The sequence below is a fragment of the Chenopodium quinoa genome, unplaced genomic scaffold (genome assembly GCF_001683475.1).
Source record: "Chenopodium quinoa cultivar QQ74 unplaced genomic scaffold, ASM168347v1, whole genome shotgun sequence".
Lineage (NCBI taxonomy): Eukaryota > Viridiplantae > Streptophyta > Magnoliopsida > Caryophyllales > Amaranthaceae > Chenopodium > Chenopodium quinoa.
The window spans coordinates 1,796,094-1,816,026 of NW_018742372.1; the positions used below are offsets into that span (position 1 = coordinate 1,796,094).

General features: G+C 40.7%; 2 protein-coding genes across 3 annotated transcripts; both read right to left on the bottom strand.

Annotated features, from left to right (window-relative positions):
• Window positions 1-1,648: 1,648 nt before the first annotated feature.
• On the bottom strand, window positions 1,649-5,179 carry LOC110697042 (non-lysosomal glucosylceramidase-like). Its single transcript, XM_021874379.1, has 7 exons — window positions 5,133-5,179; window positions 3,806-4,037; window positions 3,508-3,689; window positions 3,360-3,427; window positions 3,207-3,279; window positions 3,045-3,106; window positions 1,649-2,958 (listed from the first exon to the last, which is right to left on the bottom strand). The coding sequence occupies exons 1-7, from the start codon at window positions 5,177-5,179 to the stop codon at window positions 2,066-2,068; spliced, it is 1,557 nt and encodes a 518-aa protein (XP_021730071.1). The 3' UTR covers window positions 1,649-2,065.
• Window positions 3,596-8,056, bottom strand: LOC110696820 (putative pentatricopeptide repeat-containing protein At5g59900). 2 transcript variants are annotated; one of them, XM_021874156.1, is made up of 2 exons: window positions 5,133-8,056; window positions 3,596-3,689 (listed from the first exon to the last, which is right to left on the bottom strand). In XM_021874156.1, the coding sequence occupies exon 1, from the start codon at window positions 7,884-7,886 to the stop codon at window positions 5,190-5,192; it is 2,697 nt and encodes an 898-aa protein (XP_021729848.1). In that variant the 5' UTR covers window positions 7,887-8,056; the 3' UTR covers window positions 3,596-3,689; window positions 5,133-5,189. The 2 variants fall into 2 exon arrangements, with proteins under 2 accessions (XP_021729848.1, XP_021729855.1); XM_021874163.1 differs by having other exon boundaries at window positions 3,606-3,689; window positions 3,921-8,056.
• Window positions 8,057-19,933: the final 11,877 nt, after the last annotated feature.

Sequence of the window (19,933 nt, forward strand, 5' to 3'; positions counted from 1 at the left end):
TCACCCCACCATCGAGCTTCACTCTCACCCCTTGACACACCCCACTCCCTTGAACCATCTCTCCATAACCCAAAGCTACCCCAAACTATCCTCCCTTCGTGATTAGTAATTGAGTCCTTTCTAACACCGACTTTGAAATGAAATTGTGAGTCCCCCCCCCCCCGAGTCGATCATCACAATCACTCCCCCATTCCTTACTTTTCCCCTCAATTTTATGGTCTTGGGGTTAGACGGCCCCACTACCGAACACAACAACACCTCAACTTGCCTATCTCCCTCTCCCTCATCACTCGGCTCATCCCCTTGGACAACAATCTCTACCCCAACACTTTCATCGGCCACCAATAGAACACTCATCTCCTTCCTCTTACACCGATGCCCGACACCCCACCTCTCATCGCAACGGAAACACAGACCTTTAGCCCGTCGTTCCGCCAACTCAAACTTAGACAACCTTCTTGTTTCTCCTGGGTTCTTGCTTGTTGAAGCACCACTCGATTTGGCCCGGATTAACTGGCCCAACAGATTCTGGGGGCTTTGACCATGTACAAGTAATGTGGGGTGGGCTTGGGGTACCAGCCCACCACTGCCCCCTTTGGAAGAGCTTGGGCCGGCTGCTTACGAATTTGAGCCCACTCCCCTCTAAAGTCAACCAACCCCTCTTCTGAGTTTGCTAACCCGATTTCGTTCTTCAACCCGCCCGGCTAGATCCATGGCCTGCTCCAACGTAGTCGGGCTTAACTCGGACCTTCAATCTGATATCTTCCTTAAACCCATTTATAAATTGACCAAACATTAGATTTTCTGACACATCCTCCAAGAGAGCGGCAAGGTCGATGAACTTGCGGCGATAAGCCACCCACCATGGTGTTCTGGGTGGTGGCTAACCACTGCTCATGCAACGTTCCGGCGTTGGCTGGACGGAACTCATGCAACACCCACCGACGTAAGTCCTACTAACCTACCAACGGCTACCGTTTGTTCTCCCACTGATACAACTTCAACGTCACGCCGTCCATGGCGACCTCGACCGCTTCCAACTTCTCCCTCTCTACCAGCCTATAGAAATCAAAGAACATCTCAGCCCTTAGAATCCAATTATCCGGATCGGAGCCCTCGAACACCGGCATCTCAAGTTTCCGATGTTTCAACCTCCCTCCGTACTCTCTATTCTCGCCCTCTCCATCCTTGTTCCACCTGTTGTTCTGAACATTAGATTGTTCTTCTTCCGCAAACAATGGTGATGGTTGAGGGGATTTTTGACGACCAGCCACCAACTCCCGGAGCTCTTGCTGGAACTTCTCGTGTTCCCTCTTCTCCATGTTCCGCTCTGTTGAGTTCGAAATCGATCGATCCTCCCTTCAATCTTCATTACCGCCTCCTCCAAGTTCTTCTTAAAGACCTCCTGCGATTTCAGCCACTTCGCCAAAGTACCCAGTTGCTGCTCAACCTCTTCCAACCTCCCTTCCACCGCGTCGCAACGTTGGGCAACTGTAAGAACCATTTTTTTTTTACAAAAAAAAAAAATAATAAGGACAAAAACCCTCGGACGATGGCCTCGTCGCCGACGGCCGCAAAACCGACCTGCTTTAATACCACTTGTGAGAGACTCAACCCTCACCTACACTACTACACACGAAAACAGGAATGAACAATAAGAAAAACGAAGCAAGCGAGGCAGCTAGCAATTGTGTTTCATTAATGAAAGAGAAAACAAACGGTAGCTTCAGCCTACCAATCTCCAAGATAGTATCTTTAGGATACAAGTTTCAATTCAAATCAATCTAATCACATGCCAAAACTTCTCACCCCAACCCCCTTAATTTATACACAAGGATTACAAAATAGTACTAGCTGTCCTTAATTCTTGTCTTCATTCACTACCATTGTTTTGCCATGGTTCCACTACCAAAGTTGCTACTGCTCTCTGCTCCTTTTAATTGTTTTGCCACCTCCTCATTTGTTGCTGCTGTTGTGATTGGTTGAAGGCTGGGTTGGACAACCTTACCCCTCCTCTGATATTGCTTGAGAATAGGTGGCTTAACAGGCCCAATTACTCGGTCCATTACATACCACCACTGCTGTCGTAATTGAAATATGAACCATTCCATAACTTCAGATAAACAGCCTTTGCTTTCTGAAATTTAAACCAAAAATAATCCTGTGAACCCTTATCACCAACTTCACGAGCTAGGGCTGAAGCTGCTTCAAGTGCTGCAACCCACAGCCCTCCACAATAAGCACTCACACCGGAGACTGACCATGTGTCATACGTCTGATCAGGAAATCCATCATTTTCAATCATACCATCCCCATCCTTGTCAAATTGATCGATATAGGCCATCGCCACATAAACAGAAGGCCAAACAACTTGTGCGAATTTCTTGTCACCTGTGGCTACGACATTCCTGTATACCTGGAGAACAAATTTTGGGTTTAAATCTTTCCATCGGTCAGTGTTATGGAGGCTGTAAGCATTCACTTCAAACCATGGGTCATTAAGCCCATTATCATGAGGAACAGCACCAAGAACTTTCCCTGATGCCCATTTCCCGTCATGTAGAAGTTTCATTTTACTAGGATCATGCAGTAGAACTGCTGCAGCAAAATCTCTCTGGATGCTAAGTTCAAGCTCTGGAAATAGCATTACCAAAGAAAACGATGCATAAAAATGAACATCATATGTGTTCCGCATGTGATACTCAATGCCTTCATAGTAAAGAAATTGACCAATGTTTTCCTCCCCTTCTAAAATCAAATTGGGACCAAAAGCAGAATTAGAATTAGCTGTTATATGCGTTTGCTGAAGTATCAAAGTCACTTTCTCGAGGATATCGACAGCCGTATCATTTTGTGTAGTGATATTGGTGGTAGTGTTTACAAAATCAGAGTTAGACTTCTCAAGTGAAAATTCTTTTTCCTTTATAGTCACTGTAGTCTGCAGTGGAGGAGAGCCATCTGCAATTAATGTATATAAAAGTTTATGTCAAATTTACAAAACATTACTGACTACTAAGATTGAAGTCCCAAAGCCAATTTCAAACCTGTCCACACAGTTCCCCCAGCATTAAGGTAATAAAGCTCATTAAAAAGAGTAACAGGATACCTGACAAAACAAACAAAAATGAAAAAATTTCACATGCTAAAAGAAATGCAGACTAGTTACAAGACCCAACACAAGTGCAAAATTGCAGTTCCAGACTCACCATTCTGGAAATCGCTTGTCTTCAAGTATAAGTCTCTGCCATGCTTCAATTTGAAACTCCCAACGCTGATTATCTACATAGGATAGGAGCCAAAAGCATTGTCTCAGCTGAGATAACTCAATCGATCATGATGTTCAAAATTACATTACTTACCAACTATAGCATCGTGTGCGATATCTGCCGCTGCGTTACCAGAAGTGCCATAAAACTTCGTATACCGCCTGAACCAGTCATAATAGAGAATAAGACAAAGTCTAAGCATGATCATAGTTAAAGATATCCTATGAGTATTTACACTTACCAATGGTACGTTCTTCCTTTCGAAAATGTCACCTCAGGGCAATCCCATGATAATGAAAATGTGACAGTACGTGTAGATCCTGATGGTACAATAGTTGGAGCTGCAACTGTTGCTCCAATACAAGAAGATGGCTTTGATGGAGCCGATGTCTCTTGATAGTTGAGGTAATCAATGGATCCATGCTAAATCAAGAGATCAAGACTCAGCACACAACAGTAGTAAAGAGCCCATACAATCCAGACTACTCAGTAGACACCCCATTAGTTTTATTCAAGAATGTTAGAAAGGAGAGGCAAACACATGCTACAAACTCTATGGATTCAAAGGCAACAACTATGGAAGAATTCATCACTTTGGTTTTGAACTCAATGAGCTTCAATTTGTTTGCTTCTAAGCAAAAATTTCTTGTGTACCTTGGGCTTGTTAAACAGCTAGACTGATTCCCTGTTTGCTGAAATTTAATTGCATTCTCGTTTAGCTTGTCAATAATTTGTGATGGATCCGGGTGACATGAGACCACTTCGGCCACCCTTATGGGGTCACACAGGAAGGCAGAACAGAAGCAAGGCAAAGGCAACAGGGGGAACAAGCAGCAGCACAGAATCAGCAAGAAGGGAAAGAAGACAAGAGCAGAATCAGCAAAAAGCGGAAGAGGACAGTAGCAATTCATGAAACACTAGAAGGAGTGAAAAACTGAGCTCTGAATACTTGATCGGTAAGGGACAAATAGTCATTAATGTTAAGAGTACTTTTTGTAATATTATTGCAGTATATAAAGGAGGACTAACCTTGACGCGGTATGCGTGAATTGAGTTATTTGGAAATATAGAGCAGCAGCCTCAAGTTGCTAATAGGAGATTTGTAGTCTAAACCTACTATCCTTTTGTAAGTTTTGTAAATTAGTTTAATCAAGAGTCAAGCTTTCGACTTGCATTCACTGTTATAGTGTCCTGTTTCATACAATCAGTCTTTAGTCTATTATATAAGCTCATGGTTTTCATAGCCCACAAGCCTTAGATTTTTAACATAGTGCATGTTGTAGATTGGGCTTAATCCATTCACTTAAGTCCAAGTAGTATGTGCATAAGAAGAATAAACAAAGAAGAAGCCAAGTGCTATGGCATGGACAGGAGGTGTGGAGTTGGTTGTAATAAATTGTTGTACTTTCTTCTGATTACAATCGGGGGAATAATGGAGGATTAACTTGTTTGATTCTCAAATTAGTTTAGGCAGATGAAAATTTTATGATAGTCTCTCCTCTCGAGGAGAGTCACAAGTACCAGTTCACGGTACCAAGTCACAATTTGTGACACTTTTCACATATATTGGCCTTGACAATCTACTCTTACCAGACCTTTTCACCTTTACCCCATGCTTAAAGTTTTTTGTTCACTCCTTCACAAATTTTGCTTATAAGCAACAATATTGTCTCCATCCTTCTATTGACTGCTTTCCTAGTTTTTATGACAGCAAACAAAGGTAAATTGTTAACCAATTCTGAAGTACGATTGAGGCAAGAGGAATTTGATTTAACCAAGCAAGAAATTAAATCTGAGAAGTTCAGCATAGGCCCTTAATCATATTAAAAATCTTAATGGAAGTTGTGATTCGATGTAAGTACTCACCTGGTAGCAGTAGAGCTATCATCTAGTTGAAACAGATTGGCTTCCATGTAGCTACCTTTAAGTACCAACCCAAGAATGATCAGGTTTTGTATCAGCTGTGACACCCTTTTTTACCATGTCATCCCTCAGCATTGCAGCCTTCTCAATATCTCCGGATAAATGGCAACCAGAGATCAAGAAATTATAAGCTATTGAATCAGGAAATATGCTCTCACTCAGCATAGAATCCCATATCCTAAAAGCTTCCTGCATATTACCACCTCTACAGTACTCATACATTATAGTAGAATAGCTCACACAATCAGGTTTGATAGCATTTTCTCTCATCTCTCCAATAAGATCAAATGCCTCCTGAATCCTACCAAGTTTGCAAAAACCATGTATTAGAATATTATATGTAACTGTGTTGGCCAAAAACCCTTTAATCATCAACTTATGAAGCTGTACAGCATTGTCTACATTTCCAGTGCTGGTGTAGTAGCTAAGAAAGCATCCATAAGTAACCTGATTTGGATATGTGTCATGGGTGAGCATTTTGTTGTAGACGAGATATGCTTTGCTTACATTTCCCAGACTACATAAGCCATTGATAAGGGCAGTGTAGGTAACAATATTTGGCTTACATCCTTCACTGATCATAATATCCCAAAGTTGAAATGCCTTCTTAAGATTCCCTGCCTTGGTGTAGGCACTAACCATACTTGTATAAATGACATTATCGGGTTTCAATCCTTTGCAATTCATCTCCTGTAAGATCAGCAATAGCCTCTCCCTATTGTTCTGTTTAAGTGTAGCATCAATAAGTATTGCGTAACAGACAAGGTCCATTTTGATTTGTCTCTCTATCATCTCACCATAAACACACAGTACATCCTGTACTCTCCCCGCCTTGTTATACCCTTGCAAAAGGGCACTGAAACACATTTCATTTAATTCAAAATGTTCCTTGAGAAGATCATCCACAAGCTTTTTTGCGTCAAACAACTTTCCAACAGAGCAGAGCCCAGATATTAAGGACCTGTAGGTGTACGTGTCTGGAACAAGACCCTTTCCTAACATTTCTCTCAGCAAGTGAAAAGCTTTAGATATATCACCTTCCTTACAATAGCCATCAATCAGTACGTTATAGGTCACCTCATTGCAGTAAATACCTCCCTCAACCATTTCCTTAAAATAATTGTTTGCATCATCCAACCTCCTTGCACGGCAAAGACCATGAATTAATGCTGTATATGTGTAAGTATTTGGTGCAATGCCCTTCCCAATCATCTCATGATAGAGCCTAAATGCTTTATTAAGCTTTCCAACACTGCAATACGTACTAATGAAGGATGTATAAGTTACCACAGTTGGTGTCAATCCCTTACTGATCATTTCTTTGAAAAGAACCTCAGCAGTGTTCAACTTTCCAAACTTACAATGCCCATGAATCAAGGAATTGTACGCATAGTCTGTGATTTTTACTTTCGTCTCTGACATTTTCGCAAGTAGTCTAAGTCCATCATCAAGCCTTCCTTGCTTGCAGAACGAGTCAATCATGGCCAAATAAGTAACTTCATTTGCAATTAATCCCCTCTGCTCCATGCTCTTAAACAGGGACTCTGCTTGTTTTAGTTTTCCATCCTTCCAAAGAGAACTGATTAGAGCAGTGTAAACAACCACGTTGGGCACAGCTTTATGCCTCGCCAATTCATCAACCACACTAAATGCATCCATAACCTCCCCTTTCTTCCTAAGCCCTTCAACAAGAGTAGAAACCACACCCTCACTCGGAACCAACCCAAGTTGCAACATTTCTTTCGTCATTTCCAACGCCTTCAAATACTCTTCAGCTTGGCATAACCCAAGCACCAATGTGCAATAAGTGATAACATCAGCACTCAACCCCTTATGACCCAACGAGCTCTTAATATCAACACCTTCCAGAGCCCTCTGATTTTTACACAACCCACGTATCAGCACATTATAAGTTACAACACTCAATTCACAGCCACTCTCTTCCATCATATGGACAACCTCTAGAGCTCTATCTACCTCTCTGCACTCACACAAACAGCGAATCACCGCCGTACATACATAGACATCAGGACGCATATTATGAAAACCGCTGAAAATTTGGTCGTACAATTCAAGAACTAAACTAAATCTCCGAATTCCAATTAAGGCATGAAATAAAGTACTGAGAGTCCTAACCTCAGGTACAATGTCATTCTCAAGCATCAGCTTAAGAACAACAACTCCATCAATTTGCCTCTTGCATTGCACGTAATTCTGGATCAACAAGTCAAAACCCAGCAACGACGAAAACCCGTAATCCTTAAAAACCGCAAGAAATACATGGAAAATATCTGGGGGTTGATGATTATGGTGATGAATTAGGGTTTGCACAAGAGATGAAGCAGGCCAGAAAAGATTGGACTGAACAAGGGCATGAACAAGGATAGAGAAAGACGCCATTGAATGAGAGAAATTGTAATGGAGACCTAAGAAATTAAAGAAACGAAGAGCTAACCTTGGATTATCTAGGGTTTGAAGCAACACCTTATCAACATGGCGAGGTTGAAGCTTGAGATTTTGATTAGAAATGGCGTATTTCCACGAATTCTGAGGCTTATTTCTAAGCATTGAAGTTAGGTCTCTCACCATTGTTGATTCTTCAGGAGCTTCATTTCTGCCATTGTTGAGAGTGGTACAAAGTTTGCCTAGATTTTGGAAGGTAGAGAGTTGTCGACATTGTAATGTTTTAGCGATCATCGGTGATTTAGCTTGAGTAGATCAAATTTGGGGATGAATTTTGAGTTTGGGTGACGATGCAATAGCCGATACTTGTACCAGCGTTGCCCGGTTACTTACTTTGCTCTATACTTTCATAATCATATTACTAGGGCAGTGCAAAAGTGTATGGTGAAATGCTCTTAAGTTAATGAGAAAGCCCCAATTTACATGCTTCGTTTTTTGTCAATCAAATGGTAAAATTGTAAATAAATCAACAATTTTATTCAATTTCTGTAAGTAAATCAATAATTCTTGGTCCCATATATTAACAAAAAATTGTTGATTTATTTACATTTTTGTCATTTGATGAACAAATTTTTTTTATAAAATTGTATTTTATTTTAAATTAGGATGTGATTTTGAATATTGCGGGTCAATAAATTGATGTGTTACATTTTTTTATTATGCTTGAATGATGTTCTTAGCTTATTAGTTAGTGTTGTAAAGGACCATTGTAATTGAATATTGTGTCATTGGTTTTTTAAACATAGCACAATTATGTCTCTTTAAGTAAAACTCAAAGTGGTTAGTAAGATTATGGCTATAAAAGGGAGTAAAATGCTAATAAGGTTTTGGGAAATTATCTTTGGTAATAATGTATTTTTCAATTTTCTCAGTGGTAAATTGTAAAATTACTTATTATCGTATCCCTGGTAAACTTTAATTAGCTATATAATCCAATGGTGACCTTAATGAAACAATTTAATAAATGTTTAACCATGATTAACATATTTTTTAATTACAACAAAAAAAAAAAAAAAAAAAAAAAAAAAGACTGAAATCTCCATAATGTTCTTCACTTAATGCCCTCAAAACCAACTAAATTTTTATATTTATTTTTTAACAATATAATAATTTTTTTAAAAGAAAAAACCCACCTCGTCTCTTCACCAACCCCGACACCCCCTCCCTTACCAGCCCAGCTCCCCTTCCCCCTTCATTTCAGTGTCTAGCCCCCCCCCCCCCCTTCAAAAGAAATGTCGTCCTTCGTACAAGTGTATTATTCTGATAGAGGGTTCGGAATTAATTAGGAAGGCTAATTATTCAGTAAAGTCAAGTGATCAGAGTGCTTAGCTGAAGGCCGCTTTCGATCAGTAAGATTAATATAATTAATCTTACAGCTTGCTTTTTACCGAACCCTACGGGTCACACCCAATCGTGTAACCAAACAAAGGTGACGAATTAATCTGGAGGATTAAATAAGTCAATAAGGACTTTACAAACTTAGACGTCGGATTTCGAGCTTAAAGCGTCGAAGTCAAGCGTCGAACGTCAAGTCGATTCAACGAATCGAGAAGACTATAAAATGGGCCATCTCTTTCTTGACTTCTTCTTCAGTTTTCTCCATACACAAAGTGGTATAAAGATGACCCCAACAAGTGACCAACTACAATGGGCCACCAACATTTTCTAAACTCTGACCTACAAACAAAGCTTCTCTATATCTAAACCGACATTTGTACAATTGTCCTAATAAAATTGGACCTAGAGCTGCAAAAGATTTGTTATGGGCAATGTTCACTACAAGTGGCAATAACAGTGCAGAAATGCCTCAAATTTCTTGGAATGGAAAAGTTCAAAATCAATAAATGAAAACTAAGTGGACCTTGCCTATTGAATCATGAATATGCCTGCTATTCTTATATTCAAATTTGATAGTGATTAAATTGGAACAGTTGACCTTTTTTTTTTCTTTGAACTCGACTTGAATTTGTCGATATTTCCGATTAAATCTTTGTATTCCTAGTTATTCCATAGGAATAAATTGACGAGAATGGAATGCATTTCGATCTTATCTATCAAATAAGATTGCGATGATAGTGTGGTTTCCTGTACCAACTATTTCTATATCCATGCATCCCATATTTTTGTTCCGACAATGGGATAGAGAATGCATGCGTGAAAAAAGCTATCATTTTAAATTTCCTAGTATTTTATTGTTTATTGTTTATTGAATATCATATGGAATTCAAATTAAGTAAAAAATCAAAAATTCTCTATATCTTTCTTCAATCCGTGAAAATGAAACGATATATTCTGACATTTCCGATTGATTGGAAGGAAAAAACTAACTATAAATAGACAAAAACGAAACATATATTTTTTTTTGAAGAAAACGAAACATATAATTATTGAGAATAATCTCGAAAGATATTTATTTCTTTTGCTTCGTTTTATGCAAAACATCTAGATTAGATCGAGCGATGTTTGCTTGAGCCAAGAGTGATCATATCAAGGTTACGAAATTGGAATTTCATAATGAGCTCCACAAAGAATATAGTATGTCTTGACGGAGAACTCGATGCCATTTGGAAATAACTCAAATGATGATGGATCACATCCCTTCCTACACAGTTTTTAAAGGTTTGCACAAATGACTAATGTTACATTAAATAAAATGTCGAAGCTAAGAAAGGACACCATATTCAATTATGGATAGAAATAGTTTCTAGCGTCTTTTCAATTATATGTCTAGGGGTCTTAGCTCAGTGGGAGTTCATTGGCTCAGTGGGAGCTAAGTGGCTCAATAAGGGCTAAGGTAGCTCAAGTGGGAGCTAACTGTTTGTTTCACAACGAACTTTCACCCAAAGACAATATATATTTCTCTTTGTAAGCATTCAAGTGAGACAACGGGCATTACTTCCACAACCCAATTAAGAACATAGTATTTGTTGCTCTAAGTGGCGTCTTTCTGGAAAGAACACATTTCCAAAACGATAAGTGGAAAGAAAATGAACTCGATGACCATCGAGATTAGCAACAAACTAGAACTGAGAATCTCAGAAGACTTTAGAAGGGCTTTATGAGAATGATTGATAAAGAATACTCAAAGGACTTTACAAGTGCCTTAAATGAGAATTCAATACTCACAAAACTTTCAAAGTGTTGGAGTAAGATCAATATAATCAAAGGCTTTAAAAGCACCTTGAAACTCAGTGTTTGATGAAATTACCTCGTATTGGTATAGAATTCACCAAAGGCTTGGATTGAATCCTATAATTTTCTATTAAGTTAGAAATAAACCTAAGAATTACAAGCATACTATTTACTATTGGATAGCAAGAGATTAGTGTCTTGTAAATTAACTACGACAAATCCAAATTCTGAATAATGGTTAGAGGCCATAAAATCCGGAAAAGACTCCATGTGTTGAAAATCATGTTTAAAACTTGATTAATTTGCATGAAGGGTGAAAGACCCATTAATCGAAAATAAGTTTTCAAGGAGAAAACCGACAAATGTGGAAATGTATATGCATACATAGCTAGATTGGTTGAAAAGGATACAATTAATTCACGGCGTTGATTTTAATAAAAACCTATTCGCCGATCGGAATGCTTAAGTCTTTTTGTGATTATTCTAGCAAAAGCGCGCATATGAAATATGGCAATATAGATACCAAAACCGCCTTCCTAAAATGGGACTTTGAAAGGGACTATGGAAATAGTCTAAGGGTTTTGAAAATCTAAATAATGCTAGATTTGAAAGCAAGCTTAAGTAATCCATTGCTTGATTAAGGGAAACATTGCATGTAGGAATTGGAACGTATTTTCTCATAAAGTTAATATGTATATAAGGTTTGGCTTGTTGAGAAACATGGAAATTCTTTGAATAAAGAATTTTAGTGGGAGCAAAAGTCAATTATGTAAAGGTCCAACAAGAAGTTTACGAACTCTGTTGTGAAATGACTATCAAATGCTAAATGCATAGATCTAAAAGTATTTTCGACAATGGACCAAGCTAAAGGCGATACATAGTACATGTTGGGAATTAAGATCTATTGTATAGACTTAATAAAATGTTTGCCTAGCAAGCATGACTCGCAGTTTTCAAATGATTCATAATCAAATGATGAAAGGAGTCCATCCTTTTGTAATTTTTAGATGCGCGATTGGTTAAGATGACCTAACCTACAATGCCATAGGTAAGTTGGGTTTGAACTATATGTTTGTTGCTTTTTATGATCTATGTTATAGACATGGGTCATACAATCTATTACATATAAACCATTAACCAATTTTGCTCTGGCATATAACATGTTATTCTTTGAAATAAAACAACATTTGTCTTTAATTTCAAAAGAAAAACCTTCAGTGTCTAAAACAGGAACTAAAACAATGTTTTTAGTAATCGCAGGAACATAATAACAGTTATTAAGAACAAAAACGAGGCCAGACGGGAGGTTGAGTTCATAGCTTCCATTAGCAAGTGCAGCAACATTTTCTCCATTTCCTACTCGAAGCAACATCTCCCCTTTTGCTAGCCTTTTACTCACTCTTAAGCCTTGCATGTCATTAACAATGTGAGCACCACAACCAGTATCGAATACCCATGTGGAAGAGGAAGTAAGGTTAATTTCTACAACATAAACATTAGGTAACTCCTTACCTTCCATTTTCAACGGCATGTTATGGGGACATTCTGGTAAGTGGTAAGACCACCTACCGCAATAGAAGCACTGGCTTCCTTATTTCTTCAAGTACTCCTCAGTGTGGTTGATCAATAAGTCGAAAAGCGTGATTATGGAGCCTTCATCATCATGAATTAGCTTGACGAGATCAAATAAAGCATGGAGTGAAAACAGAATAGTATCATGAGCAGAGTCATCATCAAACGGTCTCCCTAGGATATCCATCCAATTGAGTAACTCAATTAGTTCCTTGACATGAGTCCTAACTAACTGACTGACCAAGTATGAGTTTCTTAGCCATTATCTTGAAATGAATGTTGTAAGTCTTAAACCTTACATTGTCAGTCCAAGAGAAATATACCGTGGGAATCGAATCAACAATTTCCTTAACATTCTTGTCAATGATGCCTCCACTCCCTAATGCCCCTATGCCACCTCTACAGATAGCATGTAGGCACTCTCGAAGTAAGGTTGGCTCATAATCCTTAAACCTTCTCTTCCAACAGGTTGGAATAGAAGCTAAAATAAGATTCCTGATTCTCTCTGCATTTGATACATCTTTCGCATGCCTTTCAATGGGAATGTATAACTGAGCCTCGAGCTTGTGGCTCTTAAGAACACTTCTTAGCTAATTTTCCCAATCCTTGAAATTTCTGAGATTTAGCCTTGTTTTCAATTTGGTTGGCAAGTTAGTTTTGTCGTTAAAGCTATTCATCTACAAACAAAATCAAAACGAGGCAAAGTTCAATAATTATGTTTAATAAAATTTAAAGTACCATAACCGAATTAAATATGTTACTTTAAAACACTTTATTCAATATTAATTGGTCTCAAATGAATTAAGTGATTTCAAGATCCTTTATTTGTGTAATAGTTGACCAGACTGAGGCCCTACCATCAAGCATTACATTTTCAAGGTTAGGAAACTCTTTACTGATTACAACTCTTGTAACTCTTGGTTGAATAATTATCCATCACATGTTTAATTATTACCCTTTGCTTCAAGGTTTCAAACGCTTTAGGTAACCTTGTTGAGCATATTTTCAGGCGCCCACCCCCACTCCCAAGGCGAAGAGGAAGCAGTCGGCCTCTACTTTTAAGGACGGCCAGTCGTCCAAGGCTAGGAAGTCAACAACCACGAGGGCTAAGTCTTCCTCCAATGCGGCCAAGACAGTGTCGCAGGCTGTCCCAAGGCAGTCTAAAGAAGAGCAACCCCATTTGACACCCAGTGGGGTCTCCAAGTTCGTGGAGCCGTACACTGAGGCGGTCCACGATGAATTCGTCCATGTGGGCGAAAGGGGTAAGTCGTCCCCAGCTAAAACGACTGGCAACTCGGCCTCGACTCCGCATGACGAGGTGATTGACAAATCTAAGTGGCAGAAGGATGCCTCTGAGTCGGCCGAAGAGCAACTCGGCCGTACTCAGGAGGAAGGGGATCAACCACTACCCCCTCACACCTTTACATTTAACATTTCATATCCTCCATCTTTCTCGGACGGTATGCGGAACATCCGTACGCTCCTTACTTGTTTTCATGAATTGTTTGGTTAGTCTAACATCCTTTCTTACTTGGCACAGACATTGCCGAGGAGATACATATGAAACTGCCCGGCCAGGCGCTCACAGGCGCTGACCAGAAGGCTATTAGGGAAGCCATGCTGTGGGCCGTCCCTAAAGAGCAGCGGGACAAGTTATGCGACATTAATAAGGGCTTCCTCAGCCCTATGATAAACTGCAGCGCCGAGGTAACCACACTTGGCCCAAGCTTCAATACTTAGTTTATTTTCACACTTTGGCTTTATTAACTTATTTTCGTCCGAATACATATCTTCCTCAGGCTCACTGCCTTTCCGGACCAGAAGGACAAAGAAAACGAGAAGACCATGATGGCCTAGGTCGACATAAAACGAATATCTGATGAAAACACCGGCACAATTGCCCTGTTGGAGATTCGGCACAAGGCTAACATCAATGCACTATTCGAAAAGTCGGCTCAGCAGGCCGAGGACATCGTCCAAATTGGCGATGCTCTTAAGCGGGAGCAGCTGGCTAGGGAGGCGCTGCAGCTGGAGAGGGATGAGGTGGTCGCAAACGCCGCTCAGTGGAAGGAGGGCTTCAAAGCCTCTAAGAAACTGAGGAATGAGCTGGCCTCCTTCCAAGAAGTTCTTCAGACGGCCTTAGACGAAGTAGACTCCCTCAAGCTTGAGGTTGAGCTTGAACAAGTCCATTGCGGACTTGTTTGAGCAACTGAAGGCTCCTCGACCGATTGATCCTGAAGACGCCATCTGAATTGGGCATAAGGCGGAGGAGAAGCTAAAGAGCCGCTTCTACAAGGCCTTCTCCATGATAATTGACGTAGGCAAGACGACCTATTATCTGGACCGCTTCACTCATCGTCTTGAGCACGTTTGCCTTAAGGAAGAGGCCGAAGCTATTGAAAAGCCTCCTCCCGAGTTTGTTGAGACTTCCTCTAAATCCGAGGTCGAGGAAGATGATAAGGGGGAGGAGCCAAAGCCGGCCGAGGAGAAGGATCCTGCCAGGGTGGACGAGAAGCCGACTAAATGAGAAGCTCAAGTCCTCCGGTTGCCGTTTTCAAGTTTTAAGTTCTGTGTTTTTATTTCTTTGTTTTGAATAGTTTCAACTTTTGTCGCTTGTTTGAGCAGGCTTGTAATATACTCTCTTTTTCTTTATTTTACCGTCTATTTTGAACGGCTTTAATTTATGAAGTTCTATTCTTTCATCAATACTTAGCATTTTTTAGCATCTTTAAATGCCTTTATCTGCTTTTGCTTACGAATGATTTTTACTCGGGGTATGCCCCTTTATTCGGCATTTCACCTAGTCCACATGTAATGAGGTTTGATTAACTTCGTAGATTTTATACCTCAAAGGGTATGACGACTAGTAAGTTAATCAAATCATAATAATGATTTCCCTTGGACTAGGTGAATGCCGAATGAAATTCGGTTATACGGCCATTTAATTGGCTTATGCTGAGTCATCCTTTGATACTATCTCTCGGATGCACTTGTGAAATTTCAAGTATTATCTCAACCTGATTATTTCGAAGTGTTTGTAGGGCTTGGGAGCCTAAGTATGTCCTTGCCTTTAGGGTAAAAATACCTTGAGCAATTTTTGGACTACCTTATGTTTCTTCCGTCCGACCTATCACATGGCCGGATGGAGCGAATAACATTTTGACCATTATGGCCGAGTTGCTTTGCTGGGGAACGCCCTTGCAAGGCATTTTACCCAGCCGCTTAAACATGCCCCTTGAGGGTCGAGCTGCAATATTGCAAGCAGCCTCGTTTCTGTTTTTAGGCGACATTTTTGCTCATCATTAGGTAAACATACACAATATAAATGGCAAAAATTTAATAACAATGTTTGACATTTTCATTAATATTGTCAAAATTACATTGTTTTTGGCCGTATGGCTTTAATTACACTGCTCGGCCGTTTAGACCTAGTTGTATATACAACTCTTTGGCTAAGTACAAAAACTTTATATATAATGTTTTTGGAGATTGTCCGTATTCCATGTTCCTGGAATAGGATGGCCATCTCAGGCTTCAAGACGATAGGTACCATCTCGTACTTCTTCCTTAATTCGGTAGGGCCCTTTCCAGTTAGGAGTTAGCTTGCCATCCACTTTTGCTTGACCTACCGCTTTCATTTTTCTCAAGACCAAGTCTCCAATCTTAAATGGTCTCTTAGATACTTTGCGATTATATGCCCTCGTCATCCTTAGACGATAGATTTCATGTCTAAGCGCCACATTGCCCCTAGCTTCTAGAAGTCTAGAGCGGTCTTCATGGCCTCCCAGTTAGCCGATTCATCATATAGCATCAATCATAGAGTTGGTTTATACATTTCAATTGGGAGCACGACCTCGGCATCATAGACCTGAAAGAATGGGGTCTCCCCTGTTGAACTCTTTGATGTAGTTCGAATGAACCATAACACATTGACCAACTCATTAGCCCATAGGTCGCTTACTTTCTCAAGCTTCCGCTTGATGCCATTGGAGTTTATTTGTTGTATGCTTCAACTTGGCCATTGGCCTTTGGGGGTCCGATCGAGGAAAAGCAGTGTGCTATGCCTTGGTCACTCATCCAATCCCCAAGATGGTCGGTCTCAAATTGTGGTCCATTATCGAACACCATTGATTGCGGCTCACTAAACCGTGTGATTATGTTCTTCCAAATGAAGGCAGCTACATCTCTCCATTTAATTCCTCGGACGGCCTCTATCCGGATGCTACTAACACGTACTGCCTCTATCCAATGTATCTGCCTCTATCTGGTACATGTGATTATGATCATGAAGTACTCAACTACTACTAACACGTACCGCCTCTATTCGCATGCTGGAGTATACGGCCCCAAGATGTCCATCCCCCATTTTGCGAAAGAAAGTGGGCTTCTTATGGCCGACAAGCTGTTTGTCGGGCGGTTAATAAGGGTAGAAAATCTCTGGCACTTATCACATTTTTTCACCATTTTCATGGCGTCCGAATTCATGCTCGACCAATAATACCCCAGATGGGTAACTTTCTTAGCTAAGGCTCGTCCGCCTATGTGTGATCCGCAATGCCCCTGGTGTAGGTTGTCAAGTACTTCATGCCCCCTCTCGGGCATAACACATTTCAAGTAAGGCTTTACAAATGATCTTTTGAACAAGTCCTCTCCCTTCATCTCAAGCCATGCTGCCTTTTTCTTCATCAGCCAACTCTCCTTTGGGTCGTTCGGAAGAACTCCATCTTTAAGATAGGAGATTATTCCGTCCATCCATGTGGAGCTTCTGTCAATGATTTTCACAGGCTCGACATCGATGCTCCTCTTTTCCTAGATTTTCCAAAACACAGATCTCGGAGTATCACATGATGCCGAGGATGCTAGCTTGGACATGGCGTCCGCTTGATGATTCTCGGACCGAGGGACTTGTTCCAACATGAAATGTTCTAGGCTCTCGGCCTCATCTTTCACCATTTGTAAATTCTTCATCATTGTCGGCTCCCTGGCCTCGTAGTCACCATTCACTTGGTTGACTTTCAACCGAGAGTGCGAACATGCATCAATTTTGTTGCCTCGGCCGCCTTACACATTCTAAGGCCGGCCAGAAGGGCTTCATACTCGGCCTCGTTGGAGGCTTGAAATTGAAATCTCAAAGCATATTCAAACTTATCTCCTTGGAGATAGATATATGATACCAGCGCCGCATCCGGTCGCTGTTGCACTTCCATCCACAAAAACTTTTCTGACCTCATCCCCTGCCAGTTGTAAATCTGGTCGTGTCATTACAGCCAAGAAATCTACAAAGGCTTGGCCCTTGATTGCTTTTCTGGGTTTGAATGTGATATCAAATCCTCTCAGTTCTAAGGCCCATTTGAGCATTCACCGCTGGACTCCAATGCGTGAATGGCTTCTTCAATTGTTGGTTTGTGTAGACCACAATCGAATGAGCATAAAAGAATAGCCTTAGCTTTTTTGATGCCATGAACAATGCTACGCCGAACTTTTCAATGAGTGGATACCTAAGCTCAACATTTCGCAGAACGCGGCTAATGAAATACATAGGGATATGATGGCCATCGCTTTCAGCAAGCAGAACGATGCTTAAGGAATGATTTGAAATAGCCAAATACATGTATAGCTTCTCATCTTTGAGGGGACTGACGAGCCGAGGGAGTGTATGCAAATGATTCTTCAACTATACGAAGGCTTCCTCGGCTTTCTCAGTCCACTCAAACATTGCTTTCTTCTTGACAGTCTGGAAAAATGGTAGCACTTATCCCCTGATCTTAAATGAAATCGTCCGAGTGTAGCTAAACAGCCGGTTAATCTTTGAACATCTTTTATGGTTCTCAGCGATTTCATGTCTAAGACCGCCTGGATCTTTTCAGGGTTCGCCTCAATGTCGCGCTGATCAATTAAAAATCCGAGAAATTTGCTGGACTCAGCACCAAAGACACATTTCTTTGGATTTAACATATTCAGATGATTGGCCGACCTCTTTGATTTAACAATCATATCATCAAAATAAGCCTCCATGTTCCGACCGATTTGATCTCTGAAGACTATATTCACAAGTCTCTGAAATGTGGCAAGGGTGTTCTTTAGGCCGAATGCCATAACTTTGTAGCAGTATAGCCTCTGCTCGGTCACAAATGCTGTTTTTTAATGGAATCCAGAGTATGTGTCCATAAAGCTCATTAGGGCATGCCCGGCCGTTGATTCAACCAGGCGCTCAAGTTTAGGCAAGGGAAAGCTATCCTTAGGGCATGCCTTGTTGATGTCAATGTAATCTACGCACATCCTCCAATTTCCATTCAGCTTCTTGACAAGAACTACATTGGCCACTTAGTCAGGGTAGTAACATTGCCGAATGAAACTGGCGTCCAGTAGCTTTTTAACTTCAGCTGTGGCCGCCTAATTCCTTTCTTCACCATGATTCCTCTTTTTATGATGCACAGGTCTTATAGCCGGATTCATAGCCAGCTTATGAACTGTTAAATCTGGGTTGATACCCAGCATCTCATGAACTTCAAACACAAACACATCTCTGAACTCTCTTAACAGATTCACTAATTCATCTCCAAGCAAGACCATGGCTATAGTGCCCACTTTGACCGTTCGATTAGGCTGGTCTGGGTCAAGCACTATGTCCGTATGATCGTCTGCCGGGTGTGGCCTCAACTCTTCTGGTCGACTGACGATCATTAGCTACTATGCTTTCTTTTTCTTAATCGACATGCGCTTTTTACCGACCTGGTATGCTTGGAGTGACCCTTCTTCAGAATTTTTCTCGGACGCTTCCCTGTCCGTGTGTTGTAGGCTTTATGGCCAGCTGATTGCATTCTTTGACCATCTTCTGATTTCCTTGAATGGAACCTATCTTCCTATCCGACCACTCAAACTTCATCGGCATCAAATTAAGGACGATATTGCCTTTGCTGATGTCAAAGTTGGGCGGCCGATGTTAACATTATAGCCGGTGAGCTCCTTAACAACTAGGAAGTAGACGACCATGTCCCTTCCTTCTCCCTTCTGCCCAAATCGGACGGGCAAGTCTATCCGTCCGACCGGGTGGATAATGCTCCCACCGAACCTAACTAACAGGTTGAAGATATCCTTTAGGGCATCCTCTGGAAACTTCAGATTCTTCAAACAAGCTAGACTGATTATGTCGGATGAGCTGCATGTGTCTATTAGCACTCGTTCAACCTTCAAATTGGCAACTTTCAAGATGAACACCATGGGGTCATTATAGGGGGCTTTGATTTTGCGTCGGTCAGCCTTACAGACTATCACCTCTGGAAAAGGCTCAGCCTTGACCCTTTCAGTGTGCATGAAGTTCCCCAAGTTCCAAAAATCTTGCTTGATTCCCTTCATTGTTGGGCCGCTTGCAGCAAAGCCGCCTGATATGACGGCCACAAACCCTGAGTGTGTGCTATTTTTATCGTCATCTTTTTCTTTTTCTTTCTTCTTCTCGTACTTGTTGTCTGTCCAAAAGTAAGTGAACTTGGACTTCGGAACGTATGAGTTGAGAATGCCCTTCTCGGCCAGCTTATCCACCAACCTCTTTAAGTTGTTGCAATCGTTCGTGTCATGCC